The 21,693-nt window shown below is 43.6% G+C and overlaps 1 protein-coding gene across 1 annotated transcript in view; it reads right to left on the reverse strand.

Annotated features, from left to right (window-relative positions):
• Nucleotides 1-261: 261 nt before the first annotated feature.
• Nucleotides 262-21,693, reverse strand: part of LOC147665970 (A disintegrin and metalloproteinase with thrombospondin motifs 19-like) — a 632,122-nt gene continuing 610,690 nt past the window's right edge. Inside the window, exons 11-12 of the mRNA XM_086949366.1 lie at nucleotides 916-1,017; nucleotides 262-327 (exon numbers count right to left, since the gene is read on the reverse strand). Of these exons, the coding sequence (XP_086805492.1) occupies nucleotides 262-327; nucleotides 916-1,017 (168 nt within the window). The remainder of the gene's footprint in view (nucleotides 328-915; nucleotides 1,018-21,693) is intronic.

A 21,693-nucleotide genomic window follows, 5' to 3' on the forward strand; every position in this document is an offset into this window, starting at 1 on the left:
GCAAATGTCAGGCGGCTTCTTTCCCCAGCAGGTTGGGCAACACTTTCCTTTCTAAACCATTTTAAAGAAGGGGTTGAGAGATTCGGAAACCACCGTATCTTTGGCTTAAAAAGGCCAAAATTCAATGTATTCTATTGTATGCTTTCAGCCATCATTGCTACTGTATGTTAAATGTTGAAGAGTCAACATACGTTTCAACCCATCTTCTTAATGACCAAGGGCTTTGTCAAGCCTGTCAGGGGATTTACAATGAGACAACCTTTAGGATCGTAAAGTATAATAATTTTTGTGAACACTAATGGCCGAGTCACAGAGCACGTGTAAACACTGCAAAGGAAAGCATGACAGACAGTGTTATATCAGCCTATCATGGAGAACATGCAGGCGCTTGCCAAGTAACTGTTTTGATGAATTCGTTTTGAAAAACTATTTCTAATGTTTCCTCTCTCGAAAATCCAAGATATGTAATAAAAAGAAACACGTGTGCCAGCACAATCAAGCTAAGGAGTATAATTGGTTTTTAGAACCTAGATTCTAGCTAAACTTATGTGGACAGCACCAGAGAGCTGAGGACTTTAAAGGGAATACCGAGAAAAAAGGAGATGCCATTTAGCCAAAGTCATGACCAAAGAAGTCAAATTTATCGAGCATGCGCTGTCATTTGATGGCAGCTCTACAGTACAAAAGATATTTGTCCAATGCATTGTTCCCCATACTGTGTGCTACAAAGTTGTTACTGTTCAGCACATCACTTTTCTCGAGCTAAGTGAGCGTTACAATCATATGTATTTTATCAGCAGGTGATGATTTGCTAGACAGTACGGACATTAACCAGGTTGCTAAATTTAACATACCATGAGAAAACAATTGTATTTCTGTATTGGGGCACAGGGACATTCGGAGATAGCAACTTACCTTCCCTGCTTCACATTCTGTTCCATCCATAGGTGGATCAAGCCTGGTTTTACATTCCTTCTCACCTTCCACCTCACACCACAGGCCGGCACAAATACCATGCTGATAAAGAAAGAAAGGTTCAGAGTACCAGGTCTAGTCAACATATTGCAATATTTCAGAATGTACATCATTTCCCTGCTTCACATTAATTATTGGAAGTAAAATAAATGCATTTTTAATTAGTATAATTATGATGTTGAAAGGAAGTTCATTTGTCACTTGTACATTAACTTGACAGCTAGCTTATGAGCAATTTTCGCTTCACTAACTACCTATGACATTTGACATCTGGGAGAGGAGAATTTAAAATCGAAAAGTCTACAGAGACTTCAATTTTAATCTGGGCTCCCAGTTTTATGGTATTTATTTTTAACATTCCCGTCTGTATTTCTCCATATTTATTCTTTGGCCAAATTATTGGCAGGTATCCATATTTGTTTAGAGTTTTGAGAATTAATAGGGTCGTAAAATGGTATAATTACATTTTTATTTAACTAATAAACATGCACTCAAACTCTGATGCCTGTAGCATTTTAGCAAATTAACCAGTCAATGATTACAAAACCCTACACCCACCTATAAATATGAGCATGCTACTAGAAATATATGTTAACCTATGCCTGTATTTAAGGAAATATCATCCTGATTTTTAACTCTGCAAGCTATCCATCTGCTAAGCGTTGGCCTGGGATTCATAAAGGTCAGCATGGGGAGTCTCTCACAAAAGGACCATTTTCTGTATTTTTCCACTTTAAAAAAATACAGCCAGTAAACACATTGTTTTCTGGCTGTGTTTATCTGCAAAAACACAAACTTGGAAGTCATGATGTTTAAAACAGTTTAAAGACCATTTGGCTGTGGAGCTTATCTTGGATTGGTTGGTGTCCACCGATTTGGACAGCCAATTTTACAATTAACAAAATGGTAAATCAAATATTTTCAGGTTTTCTTTGGATACTGAAAAGATGAATACTGTCAAACAGCTGCATAGGTGTATATTAATGCAACACAGAATTAACATCTTAAGCAAATAGTTCCCGAAATCTGTAAATTCAGGATCATCATTATTTGGACTAAAACAAATCTCTTCTAAAAAATACTTTAACAAACGCATAAGCAGCTTCCTCCCAAATGTCGCGCTTAAACATTCAGAAAACTACCCACTTACCTATTTACATTCTTTTTTCCTAATCCAACAGTTGATATCCTCATTCCCTAAATCACCTACCCATTACAACTAATGTATTGTAAGTGATACTACCCCACCCCCTGTTAGCTGTGCCAGTTCAAATTCACACCTCAAAAACACATATTCATCTAAAGTTAACCCACCTATCTGGAGCCCACCTTACTACCTGAACAAATATCTTAACAGCCAGATGTAGACTCACCCAGAAGAATATTTTACAGACTATTGAACCCTTCATGTAATCCAGACTGCAGAAAATATATTTTTAAAAAGAAGGGCCATTAAAGGCAGCCTGGGAGCTCCTGGGACTCCTGTCTGCTCTCTCAGTAACTTCCACAATGGAAGCTGTCCATCACAAACGGCTTACATTGAGAAACAAGCATTTTCAATACAATCGGTCTCGCCTTTGGGACCTTATATGCATTTAGCTATGATGTGCCCTCATTCCTCGGCCGTTCATTGTCAGTGCATTAACTAATCTCCCTGAAACACATAGACACAACTTGTGCTTTCTATCGTGATAAGACTTGTGTGCAAGTTTTCGCCAAACTAACCCGCTCCCCCACTCAAAATCGCAGGAGCATGTTCACGACCTCGCTGGCATACCTTCTGCGTCGCAATTCCAGCATTTTATGGGCTTCTTTTACACAGTGTGCATGCTCTCAAGTGCCTTGCCGGGACATTTGTTTCCTTGTGTGCTCTATACGAATAAAATCCACTAACTCCAGCATAAATGAAGTTGAAGTTGAAAACATTTATAGAGCGCACTAACACCTATCGGTTTCTTGGCGCTGTGACTTGGCATAAGAGGAAGGACGAGCCGGGAGATTATTGCAAAGGAAAAGCTGAAGAGAAAAGGTGAGTTTTTAAAGCTTTACGAAAGTCCATGTAGGTGGAGAGGGACCTGATAGTGAAAGGAAGGGCATTCCAAAAGTGAGGGGCTAAAATGGAGAAAAGCATGCCTCCCTGTTTTTTCCTCCTAAAGCGGGGAACCTCCAAGAGGACTTGAGTGGAGGAGCGGAGTTTTCTGGTGAGACAGTAGGCACGAATTTTTGAGTTGATAAACCCTGGGGCAGTGCCGGCAAAAGACATGAAAGTAAGGCAGCCTAGCTTAAACAGAGAGCGTTGTAGGATGGGTAGCCAATGGAGAGATTTAAGTAGAGGGGTTACGCGGTGACACTAAGTAAGCCTATAGATAAGGCGAGCAGCCTGGTTTTCAATCAACTGGAGGTGCCTGAGCGATATATACACACATATATATACACACAACGTGGTGTATTCCACAACAGAAAGTGTACCACAAGAATAAAGACTTCACATCTTCAGATAAAGCTGATCTATCTACCTGCCTGCACGTTTGCACGTGTACTTTATTGCTACCATGCTGGCTTGTGAGGATTACATGAGTTTGGGAGCAAGTGATTCGGTAAATCACCTAATACACATATAGCTGCAGTAGGCCAGTGTGCCTAAGAAAGCCTTTAAAAATTGTCTGTGTGCCCTATACAGCAATATGCCCCGCTGGTGTGCATGAAAAAAGTTCCCATGCCCTGTTGAAGATCTCAATGTTAGAGAGAGAGAGAGAGAGAGAGAGAGAGAGAGAGAGAGAAAGAGAGAGAGAGAAAGAGAGAGAGAGAGAAAGAAAGAGAGAGAGAGAGAGAGAGAGAGAGAGAGAGAGAGAGAATGGATAACTGTGTATGTGTGTGCGTGTGTGAGGGTGTGTGTTTGTGACAGAGTGTGTGTGTGCATGTGCGTGTGTGAGTGTGTGCAAGTTTCAAAGTGACTATGCCAGAAGAATAATGATGAAATCAAGGAGATGAACACATGATGATATTATTACTCTAAAACCCAGAGATGAAAGATAAACGCATTTCAATAAACACAGTGCTTTTCATTCCGAGTCTATTGCCCTTGATATTTATTATTATGTTGTTAGCTGTCATTTGGAGGTATACAGTGCTACCTGCTAATGTTGTATGGTAATTATATATTGGGGTTTTAATTCTCACAGCCAATAATTACAGTAATAAGCTCAGTTGGCTCTGGTATCTGAATACAGCACAGTTCGTTATCAATACTATTAAATATGCATGTTAGGATCTTATGTATGGTATGGCGTCTATTTTGTATGCTCTAATAGCCTCATGTCTGGTCTTATTTGGTGTAGTACTTACATAAAAATTGTCCATAGTTGTGTACACTTACTAGAGCTTAGTGGCTACTTCAGTTTGGCTAATCGAGGTCACGGCGCTCTGAATAACGACCCGTGCTGTTCTAGTTAAACCAAATACCCCCGATGTAATACCTTGCTGATAATGTACAGATGTCTAGCGAAATGCGGTACGCTTCTCACTTACTATGCGTCTATTGGTATCCGTCCGCCTCTGTATTACCGGTTGGAAGAACTCGAGACACGTCTTAGGAGTCCTTTTAAATTCAGCGTTAGAACGTATGAGGTTACTTTCCCAAACGTGGCGTTGTGCGACACCTACGGGCGGGTGTAAAAAGAAAGATAGAAAGCGGACTCAAATTGCATCGCCATCTTTGATGGCTGTACGTCGCTGAAGCGATTATAATTATATCCGCACTTTACATGGCCTATTTTAAAGTCACCCTACAGCTATGTTTAATATGAGGGGAAAGATCACACTAAGATGGCATTGTCCTCATTAGGCATTATGGAGACGCTAAAATGCTTATAATTACATGTAAACTGCACATAGCCAATTCACTGGTAAAAGAAGGAAGAGACAAGTTGCAAATGTGAAGCATTTGCATGTTTGTTTTGCGCATGTGTTATAGAGACTGCCATCTGGTCAGGCAAAATAAGCTGTCAGCAGTACAACACCAAAAACCAGTGCAATCAGCCAGCCAATCTTATAACAAACAAGCATTACTTAATGCAATGGGACCTCTATTTACACAAGACCTATTGCATTGGAAACCGGAGGGTGGGGGTCCAGGAAGACACGAACAGGAGTGAGGGGGCATGAGGGGGGAGGTGGCTGAAAAGTCATGGACTGCAGGAGGGGGCAGGGGGGACAAATGGCCAAAAATTGTTTTGGAGTAAAGGGGCCAATAGCCAGGGAAGGATATGAATGACAACATGGCCATCAGGAGGAGGGACTAAGAAGTTGAAAACGAATCAAAATGCAGCATTTATGGTTGAAGCCAATGAAAAATAAGGCTGGAAAGTGGGAGGAGCTTCCCCCACTATACTGTATACACCATCTCTCGATGAGACAGCGCATGCGCTGCCTAGCTGAGACCTGAAAACCTGCTGGCAGGTAGCTCACATTACCTTTCAATGGTTTGCAATCACAGGAGCACTGGCAAAGCATTGATATTTATAGTTATCTGGTACAAAGAATGAGGGCTGTCCTTTACTACTCTCTTTGACTTGAGACTCACAAGGAGGGTCAGACTCAAAGAGAATTACAATAAGAAGTCATTTGTGACTCACAATGCCACTTTAGTATATTGCAAATTGAGTCTTTGCAATCGCAGAGACTTCTGATTCGCACAGCACAAGCTTTTGGGGCACAATAAATCCTTTGCACATTGTTGTCCATTGTTCACAGCACCCCTCTTCACGGGTTTGGGTCACCCCTTTATGATAGAATGACTGAAGTCTGCCAGCAAATCTTAGGACCATATTACAATTCTGGCATTCCGAGGAGTTGGGCAGTAGGACCAACTAGTCGGAAGTGGATGTGCACAGGAGGGCATTACATTTGCCCCCTTGTGTGCATGCACATAGGTTCTTTCGAGTCCATGTCGTGAAGGAACCTTGTCCTGCCGTCCCATTGCGGTACCTTTTTAAAAGGCACCGCTGTGGGATCGCCATGCTGCCCACCTGCCAGACTACTGAAAAGGCATAATCTGGCAGGTGGGTGGCAGCCACCTTCGACAGAGCGGTGGTGCAGCATCTTGAACCCCAGCAAGAAAGTTCCTGTAAGAACATTGTGGGATGGCTATAAGTTTGTTGTTGAGGCAATTATATTACAGGAAAAACAGACCAGAAGAGGAATTGCAATTTACTAAACAATATTCTAGTATGAGATATCTGCTTGGTAGAATTTAAACATATGGAGATGGTCTCACTGCAGGGCTTCAGAGCTATGACTAAACTAAAAAGTCGACTGAGTCGATTATTTAAAGAATGATTGAATAGATCATTACCCAGACTATGTCCATGTTTTGATTGAAAGACTAGAAAGAAGCTAATGTTAGACTATGGTGTTTATAGTGCATGGATGTCTTTTTCAAGGCACCTGTGCCAATTAAGGTGACCTGTAAAAGCACTTGGGTAGAATAAAGCATAGTGCTTTCACCCAGTCAACAGTTTTACCTTCTGGCTTGTTTTTAAGTCAAAACCCTTTAGTGTGACGAGTTAAGACATTGTAGCAGATGTGATAGCTAAGACAAATTCACACGTTATCCCCTCATTTATTTTTCAGATCTTCTAGCGGGTTTTGGCAGAAGCATCATTTCTGTTTTTTCAATATGGTGAAAGGTAGTGTCAGGTCAACCAGTCTCTGTGGGCTGCCTAAGTCTTCCCATTCTAAACAGGTACAACATTTACACCATCGAAAGAAAACCCACTCAAACTTACAAAAATACATCTTTCTATTGTGCCAATTGTAGCCCATACTCCTGTCAACCTTTCTGCTCTTCCTTTCACTGTAGCTGCTAAATAATGAACTTGGTGGTTCCTGCGTGTATAATCCTGTATTCATAGTCTCCTGCCTTTCTGATAATGACCCGACAGCAGAGGCCACAGAGGCAAAAAAAACCCATTTTAGGCCAGGCAGAGAACTAAATACAGTCCCCAAGTTATTTGGGGGTAAGGCATGTCTATTGGGTCATTTAGCTGCTGTCAATGCAGAAAAAAATGATAAGTTGAAATCAGGGAGCACTCATTGTGCAGTCGATTCATTAGCTCCAAAATAGTATCAACAGCTTGTTGGTTTTCATGAGCACAAACACCCACGGCCAGCATGTTCCGCCCAGTATATGTGAACCTTTCAGCATTTTGATTAACAGAGCAGTATAATGAAGTCATTAGTGTAGATGGCATCTTTGTAATTAGGATTCCATAAGTTGAAAATTAATTTAAGATCCCAGCCATTCGTCTTCTTGCTGATTTGAAATGCATCGCACATGGAGACACCATTCTCCTTGAGCACCATTACTCGTGGTAATTTGGTGTTCCATCATTAGATCCAAGAAGCTTTTGTTACTGTTTTGGAGCTAATGAACTGAAGGCAATTGAGTGCCTCTTGATTGGATCTTATAGAGTTATGCAGCATGCTGTCACTGCACAGACATCCAAAAACGCAAGCCATTCAGTCAAAAGTGAGTGGAGGAAAAACAGATAATGAGGGATTTGCCAACAGCTCCTAGGACTGATTCATTTTCTTAAGTATTTACAAAACCTGCTTACTCCATAATAAAGAAGTCAGATACCCTAACCACTATGCCACCACTTTCTATATGTAATGGGAAGATGGAGATAGGTCTACAAATGGAGGAATCACTAAGACAAGGATTTTAATTCTTTACTTGACAACAGTTGGAGCTATTACTATGTCCAACAATCTCACTACAATCTTCTGGAGGGAGTCACCGGGCTTTTATGAGTTTACCCATCCATACGAAAAAGGTGTGATAACAGAATATCGACTCCATGATATGGTTTGACCATAATCTGGTGATAAAAATGTTGTCAGTGCTAAATTATTATGGAACGGCATAATGATAGTAAATATATTTTTTTATCTTTGTTCATATTATACATTTTTCAAATAAGTTATGCTAAATGATCGTGTTATTAATGTTATGTATTTAATTTATATTGTATTTGATTTTTACAGTTATTATTTAAATGTTAAATTGGCTTTTGGTGTTTAATAGAGGATTTGGGCTGGTTAGGGTTGAATAATTTATATTATTATAATGTCACTTATACTGTTATAAATTAAGTTTTTTCAGGTAGTGCACATTATAGGGGTATAAGGTGGATACTGTTTTATTTTGAATATATGTTTATTTTAACATTTCTTTTTAATGTTCAATTTATATTGGTATTGTTTAATTATTTAGTAAACATATTTTCGGTGTTATTGGTTGTGCACTTCACATTTATTTAGCATAACATTCTAGATAAAACTTGAGCTATGACAAGGTTAATAACGTTTTATGTTAGTAAAATATAAAGTGTTTAATTTATTATATATATATATATATATATATATATATATATATATATATATATATATTATATATATATATATATATATATATATATATATATATATATATATATATGTGTGTATATATATATAGGAAAAAGATAATTTAATTGTAAATTATTTTGTGGTTTGCATTACAGTTTATTTTAAATTCATTTAAATTGAATTATTTAACATCTTGACCAACTGTTTTTTATAGAAAAAACTCTATTTGAAAAAGAAGATTTATTTAATTTTAATTTCCTACATTTATTTCATTTGGCATTTTTTATATTTTTGAAGACATGCTATTTATTATTTGTATCGCATATAAGTTTAATTGAGCACTCTTTTTTCCTTTATTTGCTTGGAGTTTGCACAGTAATTGACCGTTTGCCACTAAACAGAAATCGGACTAAGTTTCCGAACTTCTTTTTCTGACCTCATTACCTGGGCTCTTGTCTGGCTCCTCCTAGTGAAGGTGGTGCAGTTGCTCAGAATAAACATTGATGTAGCACTAATTTTGATAGACCAAGTGTCAGAGGTGGGAAATCGCATCTTTTTCACCTACATACTTTTAGATGTGTGCTCCTTCTTTTCAGCCCTGCAGACCAGATACAAATTGTGAATGTTTTTATATCCTCATAGCTTGATTACTGGTTTGCTATCTATTTGGGCCAGCACTCCCTTTTGATTTGGAAACTACAGTTGATCCAGAACAATGCAACTGCATAAACCACACATCTCCTGTTCTAGTCTCCTTAAATTGGTTGCTTCTGAGGGAACACATTCATTTTAAACCACTTTGGGCATAATATTTTTTAGTGGTCTTCCCCCCCCCCACCACCTTAGTGGTCCGTCCATCCAATTTAAATGTTGACTGGGCACTGTGGAGAAGACCGCTGCAGTACCCCTGACTGTGCCAGGATCTGTCTCCTGCATCTACAGTGTCAGAGGAAGAAGCTACTGTTGGACGGAGTCCGGCCAAGATTTCTGCCGTGCAGATTATGAAGTGCCTTTCTGTCGAGGCAACTGTGGCATGGTTACTTCCAAGCTTGGGTGGCAGAAATGAAGAAAAAGGGGTGACAACTCACCTTTTTTGGGGTTCCACCACTCATTCTTTCTTCAACGCCATTGTCTAGGTCCTCGCTGTGCTGCTGCTACGTGACCATGACACTCAGCCACCCTGTCATCGCTGGATTCCAAGGTAGGCTGTTTGTTGTGGATGTGGGTGTACAGTCAAAGGTGTGGGCATGTAGTTGGTGTGCAATGCTATATATAAAAACTATGGCCAGTACACATTACCTACATGTTCATATTGACATATACTCAACATATGTGTGTATTAAGATGCAAATAAGTAGTACTTAATTGTCTCAATGCCTGCATTGCCCCACTACATAAGAATTCCGCTAACAGGACACCACCAGCTCAACAAGAACATTTAAATCAGCTTCGCCCTATCCCTCCAGCCTGACGGCAATGGAGTACTGCTAGCCAGCAGAGAAGACCGCTGCTGCTGCGGTCTCATGTCTATTGCAGCAGGACGGCGATAAGACTGTCAAGATCTACATAAAGCCCTAAGTTTGGTTCTGAAAGTAATTTACTGTCCCAATTGATCAAACTTTCAACATTATTTTAGTGGGTATAATTCGCTTTGCTTATTAAGATTCACAAATCTTCCTTTATTGTGACCACAAAAATCCCATCTAAAAAGTATGGTCGCCAGAGCCATTTCACTGTTGTTTCCCTTTTCTCGTCACTCTGAGTCCCAGTTATAAAGATTCAGAAAATCTGAAAGCCTGCTTTGCTATTCCCCCAAATATAGTTGCTCTTTGCAGAGCCAACATACCCTAATAAGGGAGATAGAGCACTCTACAAAACCCAAAAACAAATAAGTAGGGCTGGAGTTAGACTAGTAATTATAGCAAATCCCATCACCCCTAAATATAGACACATTTCTCAATGTTTGATTATTCTTAAGTAAGAATAGTAAATGTGACATCCCCAATATAACCCATTTACACAATGTAAATAGGACTGGGGTTACAATCTAAAGTGTGCCCTCCCCTAAAACATGCCATTTCCTAAATGTTTGTGGGCCTGGATTTAGTGATGCAAATTTTACAGCTCACAAAATCAGCCTTTCTCCAGTGTCGGTGGATATGAAGTCAGATTACAAAGGGGCTTTCTATGAGTATTGCAGACTTGGGATGCCATACTAGCGGTGGTGGTCTTACTGCCACCACCCCAGTGGTCTGGCCACCGTATTGAGTGTGGTGGTGAGTCCACCACAAGGCCGCCGTCTCTACCAGGATCAAGGATCCCACTGCGGTGATGGTCTGAATATGCTGGCTGTGCCGATGCCGAAACCACCGACCATATTACAACCTTCATTTCCACCACCCATTTTTCAGTGCGGACCCCGCTGTGAAAAGGGTGGCAGAAATTCTGGTAAGAGGAAAGTCACAGGCCAGATCTGACCATGGGGCTGCGTGTGGGTGGCACCTGCTGTACCTTGCTGGAATTGCACCTTCGTTCGGGCACAGTTTGGCATGCACGGTATGGTGCATGCCACACCATGCAGGAATGAGCTGCAGGCTTTCTTACACCAGCAGGTAAGCTATTTAGGCTCTCCTATGAGCCTAACATACCACCGCCATGAGACTGCTGTCGCACCGCATGCCAGCCCTGAATTCAAGTTGTAATCACGCAGATGGGTCCACCACAGTCTTGGCGGTCTTCCAGGGACCGCCACAGTGGAGGTCCCTGAAGAAGACCACCAAAGTTGTAATAAGGCCCTAAGCCTGCCCCACCCAACATATGCGCTTTCCTCAATGTTTGTGAGCCTGGTGATAAAACAATAAATGTGTATATCCCCCAACTTATTACTTTGGCACAAGGTGAGTGACCCTGGTGTCAGAATGGTAAATCTATCTGACACCCCTCCCTAACACGTAAACTTTTCCCAGTGTAAGTTGGACTAGAGTTACAATAGTAACTCTGAACACACCACAATTATGCACTTTTTCCAATGTTGTGGGTGTGGTGGATTTAGAACAGCAAATTAAAAGTGCTCCAAATTAAGTTATTTTTCCAGTGTAAGTTGGAATGGAGCTTGAATAAAGATTAAAATGCCACCCAAATACATGCATTTTCCCCAATGTTTATTGTAGGTCTAACCCCTCTGAGTATATTCACTTTTCTAAATGTAAGTTGGATTAAAGATGAATATGAATCCCTTTAATTGATGCACTTTCCCCTGTTATTGTTGGGCATACATTAAAATAATATACCCACATAATTTAGTTGAGTTTAAATAATAATGAATATATTTCTGTATTACTGTACTTTGGTGGATTTGTTGTTTTATTTTGATATTCATCTTGATATATATCTTATCACCTGATTTACAAAAATATTTTTCTATGACAAAGTATGTTGTACCCCTTGGAGCTTCACTAGTAACACCAATTTTGCTATTTTATCTTAAAATGTGCACATTATGATCCTCCACTGCAATTACAAACTAAACTTTCCCTTTTGTACACAGTAAGTTGGAGCTTTGTAAGTACCAAATATGTCACTTTGCACGGCGGAAGCAAGATAACTTTATCACATCACGTCACCAGGCCTAATGAGAAAAACGTTAAGAAACAAATCCATTGCCCGGACGCAATTTCATTGGCTTAACACATATGACATAAGTGCATCGCTTTTAATTGAAATGTAGTTTTAGTTTGGATTTAACAATATTCATAGACTTTCTTCCAACTTCTGTCCTTCATTTGATCTCTGACACAAGACTCGTGAAATAGAGGGAAATTAAAAAGTTGTACTTTGTATGAGATCATGTTGTGATCACGTTCTGCTTGTTTTATTTTAGGTTCAACCAGCATGATAATAGCTCCCTTGGCTCATTTTCTTGGAACAATTTTAAGTTTTCCCTATTCCTCCAGAGTGACTTGTACCTAATGATCAGGCTTTTCTTTTGAAAGGCAGCAGCCCAAGAGGATAACATACTGTAGCAAAGTGCAGAGGTTTCTGCTGCAGCTGAATGCACATGGGATGTAAAGCAATGAAGGAAAGAGTTAGGGATACGTTGGTAGGATTTTTAAGGTTTAATGTCTTTCAGCTTGGAATGATATTGAAAAGTGCAACACTCATGCAATGTCTTTCTGGGACATAAAGTATGCTCTAATGATAAATATATATATATTCACTGAAAAAACATAAGTTTGAGGCATGTTATAGTTAGAAATTAGCATTTAAAAAACCTTAGAAATCCACTGAAAAAACCATAGGTTTCAGACATGTAACAGTTAGTTGGACATTTCACTCATACAAAACCATAGAAATTCCACTGTTATAGTTAGTTCAGCTAGAAATAACAAAATTCAAAGTAGTTTCTCGTGAAAATCCCAACCAAGTATAACGTCCCTAAAATCTACACAATATACTTTTAGTATCCTTACTTCAAGAGCTTGTTTTATAACACGTGGCGCCACTGAACCTGAACTTCGCAAACTGGTGGGACCACCAACCTATGCACGTCGCTGTGGGCCCTTGCTCACCTCTACCTCTGGTCTACACTGCGGTTAGCAGGGTTCACAATTCAGATTCAGTCCCGATTGGAGATGAGGCAGTCCAGTAGGCAAGAGACATTGCTCCCAGTGTGGCCCGTCCATACCAAGCATCATCACAGGCTCATACCGTCTCAATGCTTCTGGTGTCACTAACTGTGCATCTCAACTCAACACCATGTGGGTATGGGCCCTTGCTGCCCGCTACCTCTGCCCTACACTACGGTCCCAGGGCTCACAATTAAAATTAAGTCTTGATTCTTTAAATACAGAGTCCAGTAGGCAAGTAACTATCACAGGTCTAAAACCTATATAATATCCTTTCAGTATCCGTGCTTCAAGAATTACTTTTATATCAGTTTTAGCTTAAGTACATTGACCAAATTCAACTTCAAGTGCAAACAAACAGTTAACACAAGTTTACACTGCGGACATCAGAGCTTGCAAGTCAAATTTGGACACGTGCTGCCACTAACCCTCTTCAACACAAGCCGATCCCACATGTGTAACTGTATCCTGAGTCCTGAATGGCAGTGACCCCACGTCCGTGGCAGCGACCACAGCACCAGACTCCCTCTGATCAGTGAGGTATATTTCCATATGCAAGACCGGTGACACGTGATGCCACTAACCCTGAACGGTACAAAAGGAGGTGGTGATGGACGGAGCATCTGAACCAATCAAACACTCACACCCAGTCAACAGATCTGGGTTTAATCCATCACCATTCTTTAGCCCACTCTGCCACCCCAGTTCAGACATGGCCATATGCAATATGAATGTATGACATTGTTCTGCATTCTGTCCATCAACTGTTGTTTTTGCATTTGTCACCCCGAGTGGGATGGGTATGCTCAGACGTGAGTCCCATGCTCTCCACACCACTGGAGTCAAGCTATCCTGGCTGAAGACGGCTGATAGCCAGAAACCGGTCCTAGGATGCTTGATTCCGGTCCGGGAAAGACATGGCTTGGCAGTTCGGGCTGGACTGTTCCCATGAGGCACAGGGTTGAGGCTGATTTGCATATGGTAATGTCTGAACTAGGGTGGTGTGGAGTGCAAAAAAACGATGAATTTAGGCCCAGATCTCTGTACTGGGGTGAATGTATGACATTGTTCTGCATTCTGTCCATCAATGGTTGTTTTTGCACTAACCCTGAACAACACAAGCCGAGCCCACATGAGCAACTGTATCCTGAGTCCTGAATGGCAGTGACCCCAAGTCCGTGGCAGCAACCACAGCACCAGACTCCCTCTGATCAGTGAGGCATATTTCCATATGCAAGACCGGCGACACATGATGCCATGAACCCTGTACTACACAAGCCGATCCCATATGTGTAACTGTGTTCTGAATCCTGAATGGCAGTGACCCCAACTTCATGGCAGCACCCACAGCACCAGACTTCCTTCGATCAGTGAGGCATATTTCCATATACAAGGCGGGCGACACGTGGTCCCAATAACCTTCTTTAACACAAGCCGATCCCACATGAGTAACTGTGTCCTGAGTCCTGAATTGCAGTGACCCCAACTTGGTGGCAGCGACCACAGCACCAGACACTTTCGATTAGTGAGGTATATTTTCATTAGCAAGGCTGGTGACACGTAGTCCCATTAACCCTCTTTAACACAAGCCAATCCCACATGTGTAACTGTGTCCTGAGTGGCAGTGACCCCAACTTTGTGGCAGCGACCACAGCGCCAGACTCCCTTCAGTTTTATTTGTTGTTGTCTTCTTTAAATAAAATGTTTTATATGTAAATCTATACATGAGTAAGATACTTGTTTGTCCAACTGCAGAGGGGGTCGTGTTCTTATCTAGGACCCTAATTTGATATTCCCGATTTATGCCCTTGTGAGGTTATAATCAATAATGTCCTGACAAAGGCATAAGAATCAGATTCATATCCAGTAATAGCCCATGCAATCCAAAGCACAGCACGGCTACTCCCATCGACTCCTAGAAAGCACAACGCGTTCTTTAAACAAACTAAGCATCGAACAGCCCGGAAACCCCCCCCCCTGCTTTTGTTTTGATTTGAACAAGAACTCCTGAAGTCCTGCAAGAACTGTTAGTTCTTGGTGACGTCTAATGTCCCACCTTACGTCAAACCCGGCACCTATCAGGTATAAAATACCTTAAGCAAACACACGGTGGTTTGGAGCAGAGCGGCCATCTACTTGCCCGAGAGCCCAGCTGATGCGAGTGCCCACGGAAGCCGTCCCTCCCATTTGACGCACTGAGAGAAACACTGTCTTTTTCTCCAGCCGAGAAAATCCAGCTCCGGTGTTTCCAGCCTACCCTTGCGGGTTGCTGGAATATCGAGTCCTGAGGAAAGAGATACCAGACCTCCCACATTCTATTACCAAGGTACGGAGCTGACTAAACCCTTAAGAGAATTCTTGATGCAGATTCTTGGCAAAATTATCTTAACCAACTTAACTTAACATCGCTACTTACTTGTCCCTTCCCACGTATTAGGCTAAGGTCAGGTACACCGGGGTAGGCGTAGTTAGAAGCACCAGTTGAGCCTTTTAGTCAATATATTTCTGTATGTATACATTTTATCCATTTTAAAGTATCATATGGCTAAGAAACCGTATCAATGCTTTTACAGTATTATTTCATAATACTACTTTTACAGTACGCACTTTACTTTACTTAAGTATTGCAACTGTGGCAATTCATTTCTCTTGCATGAGAAGGAAGACTGCTCAATAAATAACACCTTTTATTGAAAACGCCCGTCTCTCTATTTCTCTGCACTCTGGTGAAACTAAGTATGCACTGCTGACTGAGTGAAATACCTGTCTATTGTTTTCACACGACTCTAGAGATATACTCTTATTCTGAGGAAGCAAAGTTGTCATGTTTATGCGGTTGTCGGAAACTGAATCCCTTCTTGTCTGAGCCAGGGAAGGTTATACATCCCTCTTCATTCAAGAAAGCTTCCAGTGACCTCTGAGCTAGCTGGCACAAACCTAAATTAAATTTAACATAGTCAGTAGAGACCTAGATGACCTCAGTCCTACGTCTACACTGCTGTTTATGTTATTCCAATGCACAGAGCCGATTGGGAAAATAGGAACTACACTACATGGCGCCCAACGTTTGGTAAGGCGATAATCTAACACAAGACAATAGAGTAACTCAGTCGTGCTTTTTCACACAGAACCCTTTCCCCGTAAAAACTCCAATAGACGTCTGGAGTGGGTGAAAGGTTAATATCCGCCGGAACTTAGTAGGATGAGAATCCTATGTATTAGTTTCTGGTTTGATCAACGTTGAAGGATACAGTGTTCCAAAATATTGTGCACCTATCTTTGTTTCCTTGAAACTCAATCTGCAACAGAAAACTTTCAGTCAGTTAAATGGCAGAAAGTGACGAGGAAAGGGAGCGAGCAAGAATAGCAGCTCGACTCTTAGAGGAAGACGCAAGTCTCCATGAAACTGAACCAGATGCAATACTCATTCCGGTGAATGTAAGAAGAACTATAACTCTAACACTTATAGAAAATGGCCTGACACCGCGAGGTGGTACAGTCATATTCGTGATAGAGGCACATGAATATCGGCACACAGAGGTATATGGCCGAGATACCCGCCACCCCCTCTCAACACAATCCCCAAGAATTGGGAAACCGGAAACAGTTCTTGAACTTTTGGAAGGCGGGAAGGGAGTCACCCTTCCCGGCCGTATTTATTAAAATATGAAACAAAAGAAAACATTAAAATAACAGTTTCATATAATGTACAATTTCATTTCCACATTACGATGTTGGCTAACCTTAACAGATCTCTAATACAAAGGTTCTCCTAGCCGAACTAACATCCTACAAAACATTTGACTTGAAATTGTACATCCTAACGTTAAGGGCCAACGGCAAGGTCGTAACCGGTGTCAGATCCCTAAACCAGAAATACCCCCCTCACTTGTGAGAGGGGCGACCGCACAGAGGCGTACCTCAAGTGCATCTACCAATTTCCCTTTGTACTTGACGGGGGCCCCAATAGACTCGACGCCATTTAGCGGTCGTTCGAGGACTCGTGTGAGGTGTCTAAAAGGTAGCGTAAACCCCCTCCCGCACCCCACACAACTTACCCATCTGCCGTCGCAGATGTCCTGGCCCCGGGAAATTCCCCAGGAGGGGCTGTAGCCCCTCCTATCCAGGAAGGGGCCTTGACCACCTTTCCTTTCCTTCCGGCGGCCTCTCCTTAGACAGGACCGCCTCCCCGTTGAGGGGCCAATTGGCCACCTCCCCCGCGCGCTCCCATCCGTAATGGGTGACGCCCCCTCATAGGGATCTTCCAATTACTGCTCACCGATCATGACCTTACCGCCCGACCAGAATAAATACGACAGTTCTACCTAAGTTACTAAGATTTACAAAGCAAAACAACATTTATTATCAGGCGTAAATACTGATCAATCCTTGTTCAAAATTACTTTATTTGCAAAACATACTGAAAATAACCCAATCTTTATTGCATCGTTAAGAAATTTTCACGACGATCATCACAACCTGTAAGAAAACAGATAACCAAAAGATACTATATCAACTGTATTTCCAACGAATTGCTGTCCCCAGGGGCTGGTGGGTGGGTCAAAATTGCTCTTCGTTCCGTCTCGAGCTCACGTGCAGCGGGGAGGTGCAGCTTCAGAGCACAGGAACAAGAGGATGCTTTCTTGGCTTCCGCTCCTTTTATCCGTCTTCAGGGTGGGCGTGAACCCGCCCCCGCCTGCCTCCGAGGGCGTGGCCGGCCGCGTTGGTGTCTAGGCCAGCCCACTCTAGGGCGGGAAAAAGGCGCGCCCCGGCTACGCCGCTTCGGGCATACCAGCCGAGACTCGCCTCCCGCCCAAGATGGCTTCCCGGGGGGATCGTGGTACTCCACCATACGTTCGGGGGGACCGATTGGTCGCCCCTTTCCATATGGCCGAGATACCCGCCACCCCCTCTCAACACAATCCCCAAGAATTGGGAAACCGGAAACAGTTCTTGAACTTTTGGAAGGCGGGAAGGGAGTCACCCTTCCCGGCCGTATTTATTAAAATATGAAACAAAAGAAAACATTAAAATAACAGTTTCATATAATGTACAATTTCATTTCCACATTACGATGTTGGCTAACCTTAACAGATCTCTAATATAAAGGTTCTCCTAGCCGAACTAACATCCTACAAAACATTTGACTTGAAATTGTACATCCTAACGTTAAGGGCCAACGGCAAGGTCGTAACCGGTGTCAGATCCCTAAACCAGAAATACCCCCCTCACTTGTGAGAGGGGCGACCGCACAGAGGCGTACCTCAAGTGCATCTACCAATTTCCCTTTGTACTTGACGGGGGCCCCAATAGACTCGACGCCATTTAGCGGTCGTTCGAGGACTCGTGTGAGGTGTCTAAAAGGTAGCGTAAACCCCCTCCCGCACCCCACACAACTTACCCATCTGCCGTCGCAGATGTCCTGGCCCCGGGAAATTCCCCAGGAGGGGCCGTAGCCCCTCCTATCCAGGAAGGGGCCTTGACCACCTTTCCTTTCCTTCCGGCGGCCTCTCCTTAGACAGGACCGCCTCCCCGTTGAGGGGCCAATTGGCCACCTCCCCCGCGCGCTCCCATCCGTAATGGGTGACGCCCCCTCATAGGGATCTTCCAATTACTGCTCACCGATCATGACCTTACCGCCACAGGCCGGATAGTTGACCGGCTATCCGGACCCCCCACAAAACACTCCTACCTAAAGGTCATGCTGTAAACTCCTTAACCATGCTATGAAGTCTCCTATGAGTAATTCGTTCCCCACCCGGGACAAATGAACCCCGTCCCCCAAATACATACTGTCCCCTTTAATACAACCATGCGAAACAGAATGCAGTGTACTTGAACGAAACAATCTACTCATTTTATTATTAATTTTCCTTACTGAATGATTCAGCGCAGAAACAGAAATAGCCCCCCGCCACACTTTCCGTGGAATCATATGGGACCATGCAATTGTGCACCCTGGAACTCTTCTCGCCAACCAACTTACCGTGGAAAGCATCGCCTCAAGAAGAAGTCGTCTACCAGTGGTCACCAAATCATTGCCCCCAAGATGTACTATGACTACAGACGGCGGTGACCTTGTCCGCCCTAACAAACCCTCGAAAAATGAGCGAAACTGGTCAATACAGAGCCCGCCCTTTCCTTAGAAGGACACACTGTACCCGTATTCCCCAGCCACGTGAATCATGTCACCTGCTTTGAATACGTCCGCGGCACGCCTCACGTATGAGTGGCCCACGACCCACACCTCCTTTTTCACAGCCGGCAATGTCTGACCGCTGGCCCCCCGGTGTCGGGTCGACTGGACAGTCCGCCCCGCCTCGTAGGCTTGCGCAACTGAAAACCAAACAAAAACAAGAAGCGTGAGTACATCATTACAGCTTCACAACATGTGCAACCGCACATACCTCTTATAACAGTTCGAGGACCAACGCCCCACACGTTTTACTTGTTCAACGTTCAGACCCCTGGCTGTAGCTTCTGTAGCAGCCCGTATCCGAAAGGAATGGGTCCCAAAGTCGCCGGGGTTCAAGCCCGCGGCAGAAATCGACATCTCAAGCACCCGCTGAAACTGAAACCTTGTCAGTGGGGTGGCGTCAGCGTGTCTTAACAAGGTCCCCCCCCATGCTGCCACCCTCTGTGCTAAATATTCCTCTACGCACCCCACAGGGCACATGGCAGACCCGGGGATCCTCTGGATGATTACGCAGTCCCCGATTGCATCCTGATCGGATTTGGACCTGACAAACGAGACCGTCATTGTCTCCCCCCTGACCTGAATGTGTTCCCGGCACAGTCCCCCCATCGTATCCTGCTTGTTCCGTCCACTAATTCGCTTACCCGCATAGCCCCATGGAATGCTAATGCAAATGCGGCTCGGAACAACCCTGCTTCGTACTGGGATGAACATGTTACCGGTAGCACGGATAATAACAGGGCCAACCTATCCAGACCTATCGGGTGCCTATCGTCTACTCTGCGACCCTCAAGGAGTTGCCACCCACGTAGCGCTTTTTGCACAACGAAAGACGCTGTCGGGTCCTGGATCTCATGAGCCCTTGCCATGAAGGAAATGGCGGCCCGATGCCTCTGGGCCGTAGCTACTGACTTGCCTGCGTGACGTAAAGAGAGCAGGAATCTCACTACACATTCTTCCAGACCCCAAAGCTCCCTCCCGGCAGTACCCAAAAAGGCCCAATAGGAACGGAACGCCCCTTCATATGCCTTCCTCGTCCTGGGTGCTAAACTCTCTCCCACGAGGTCTTGTAGTTCGGGGCACCGAGAGACCAGAGAGCTTCGGGAAAGGGTGCCGCCACCGGGTCCGCTGTGGGCAGAAAACCCCAGAAGGCCTGCATACGGAAACGAGAGAGCGCATCAGCCGCTTGGTTCATCACCCCCGGCACGTGTCGCGCCCTAAACAGTACATTCAGTTGCATGCATAACAACACAATTTCTTTGAGCAGTCTCAGAATCAATTTGCAACGTGCTGCCTGATTATTGATACACTCAACCACGGTCATGTTATCCGACCAGAACACCACAGAGCGATCCCTAAACCCTTCTGGCCATGTTTTCAAGGCCACCAGAATAGGGAACAGTTCGAGAAAAGCAATGTTACTCGTCAACCCGCACTCATGCCACCATGACGGCCATTTTTGAGCCGACCATTGTGTACCCAATATGGCGCCAAAACCCACACTCCCCGCCAAGTCTGTCCATAGCCCCAGCTCCTCGGAAGACACTGCCGGTTTATTCCAGACAAGTCGACCATTGAAATCCGCCAGGAATGCAATCCAAATGCGCATGTCCTGGCGAACCTCTGCCGAGAGTCTCGTACGATGATGTCTTTCCCTCAAGCCGACCATGGACTGTGCAATCGAGCGGGAAAAGGGGCGTGCCATCGGCATTACTCTTAGGGCAAAATTCAACTGACCAACCACCTGTTGCAATTGATGCAAGTTCACTTTCGTTGCACGAATACATGTCTCAAGGGATAACCTGAATTTTAACACTTTTTCTTTAGGTAAACGAAAACAACCCTCCACCGAGTCGAGCTCGATCCCCAGAAACTCAATCAAGGTCGAGGGACCCACTGTCTTACCTGGCGCCAATGGCACACCGAATTGATTCATTAGGACACAAAATTCATGTAAGGCCTGTCCACACTCAGAATCCCCGGCTGCCCCCAGAAACAGAAAGTCATCGAGATAGTGCATAACATGTTAAAAACCTGTCTTCCTCGTGAATACCCACTGCAGAAAACAACTGAACTTTTCGAAATAGGCACATGAAATCGAGCATCCCATTGGCATACATTTATCCATGTAATAGCGACCCTGAAACTGAAAACCAAGGAGACGCTGATCGTCTGGGTGTACCGGGAGCAACCGGAACGCTGACTCGATGTCCGATTTGGCCATCAGCGTCCCGGGCCCCAGGCGATTCAACATGGCAACGGCCTCATCAAAAGATGCGTACCGCACCGAACATACTTCCGGGTCTATCGCGTCATTCACGGAAAGACCATGTGGGGCTGATAAATTGTGTATCAGCCGAAACTCTCCCGGGTCCTTCTTGGGAACCACCCCTAGAGGAGAACACACGAAATTAGCAACCGGTGGCAAATCGAATGGACCGGCGACACGACCTCGAGCCACCTCTTTCCCAATCTTTACCTGCACCA

This window comes from Lissotriton vulgaris, unplaced genomic scaffold (assembly GCF_964263255.1).
Source record: "Lissotriton vulgaris unplaced genomic scaffold, aLisVul1.2 SCAFFOLD_754, whole genome shotgun sequence".
NCBI lineage: Eukaryota > Metazoa > Chordata > Amphibia > Caudata > Salamandridae > Lissotriton > Lissotriton vulgaris.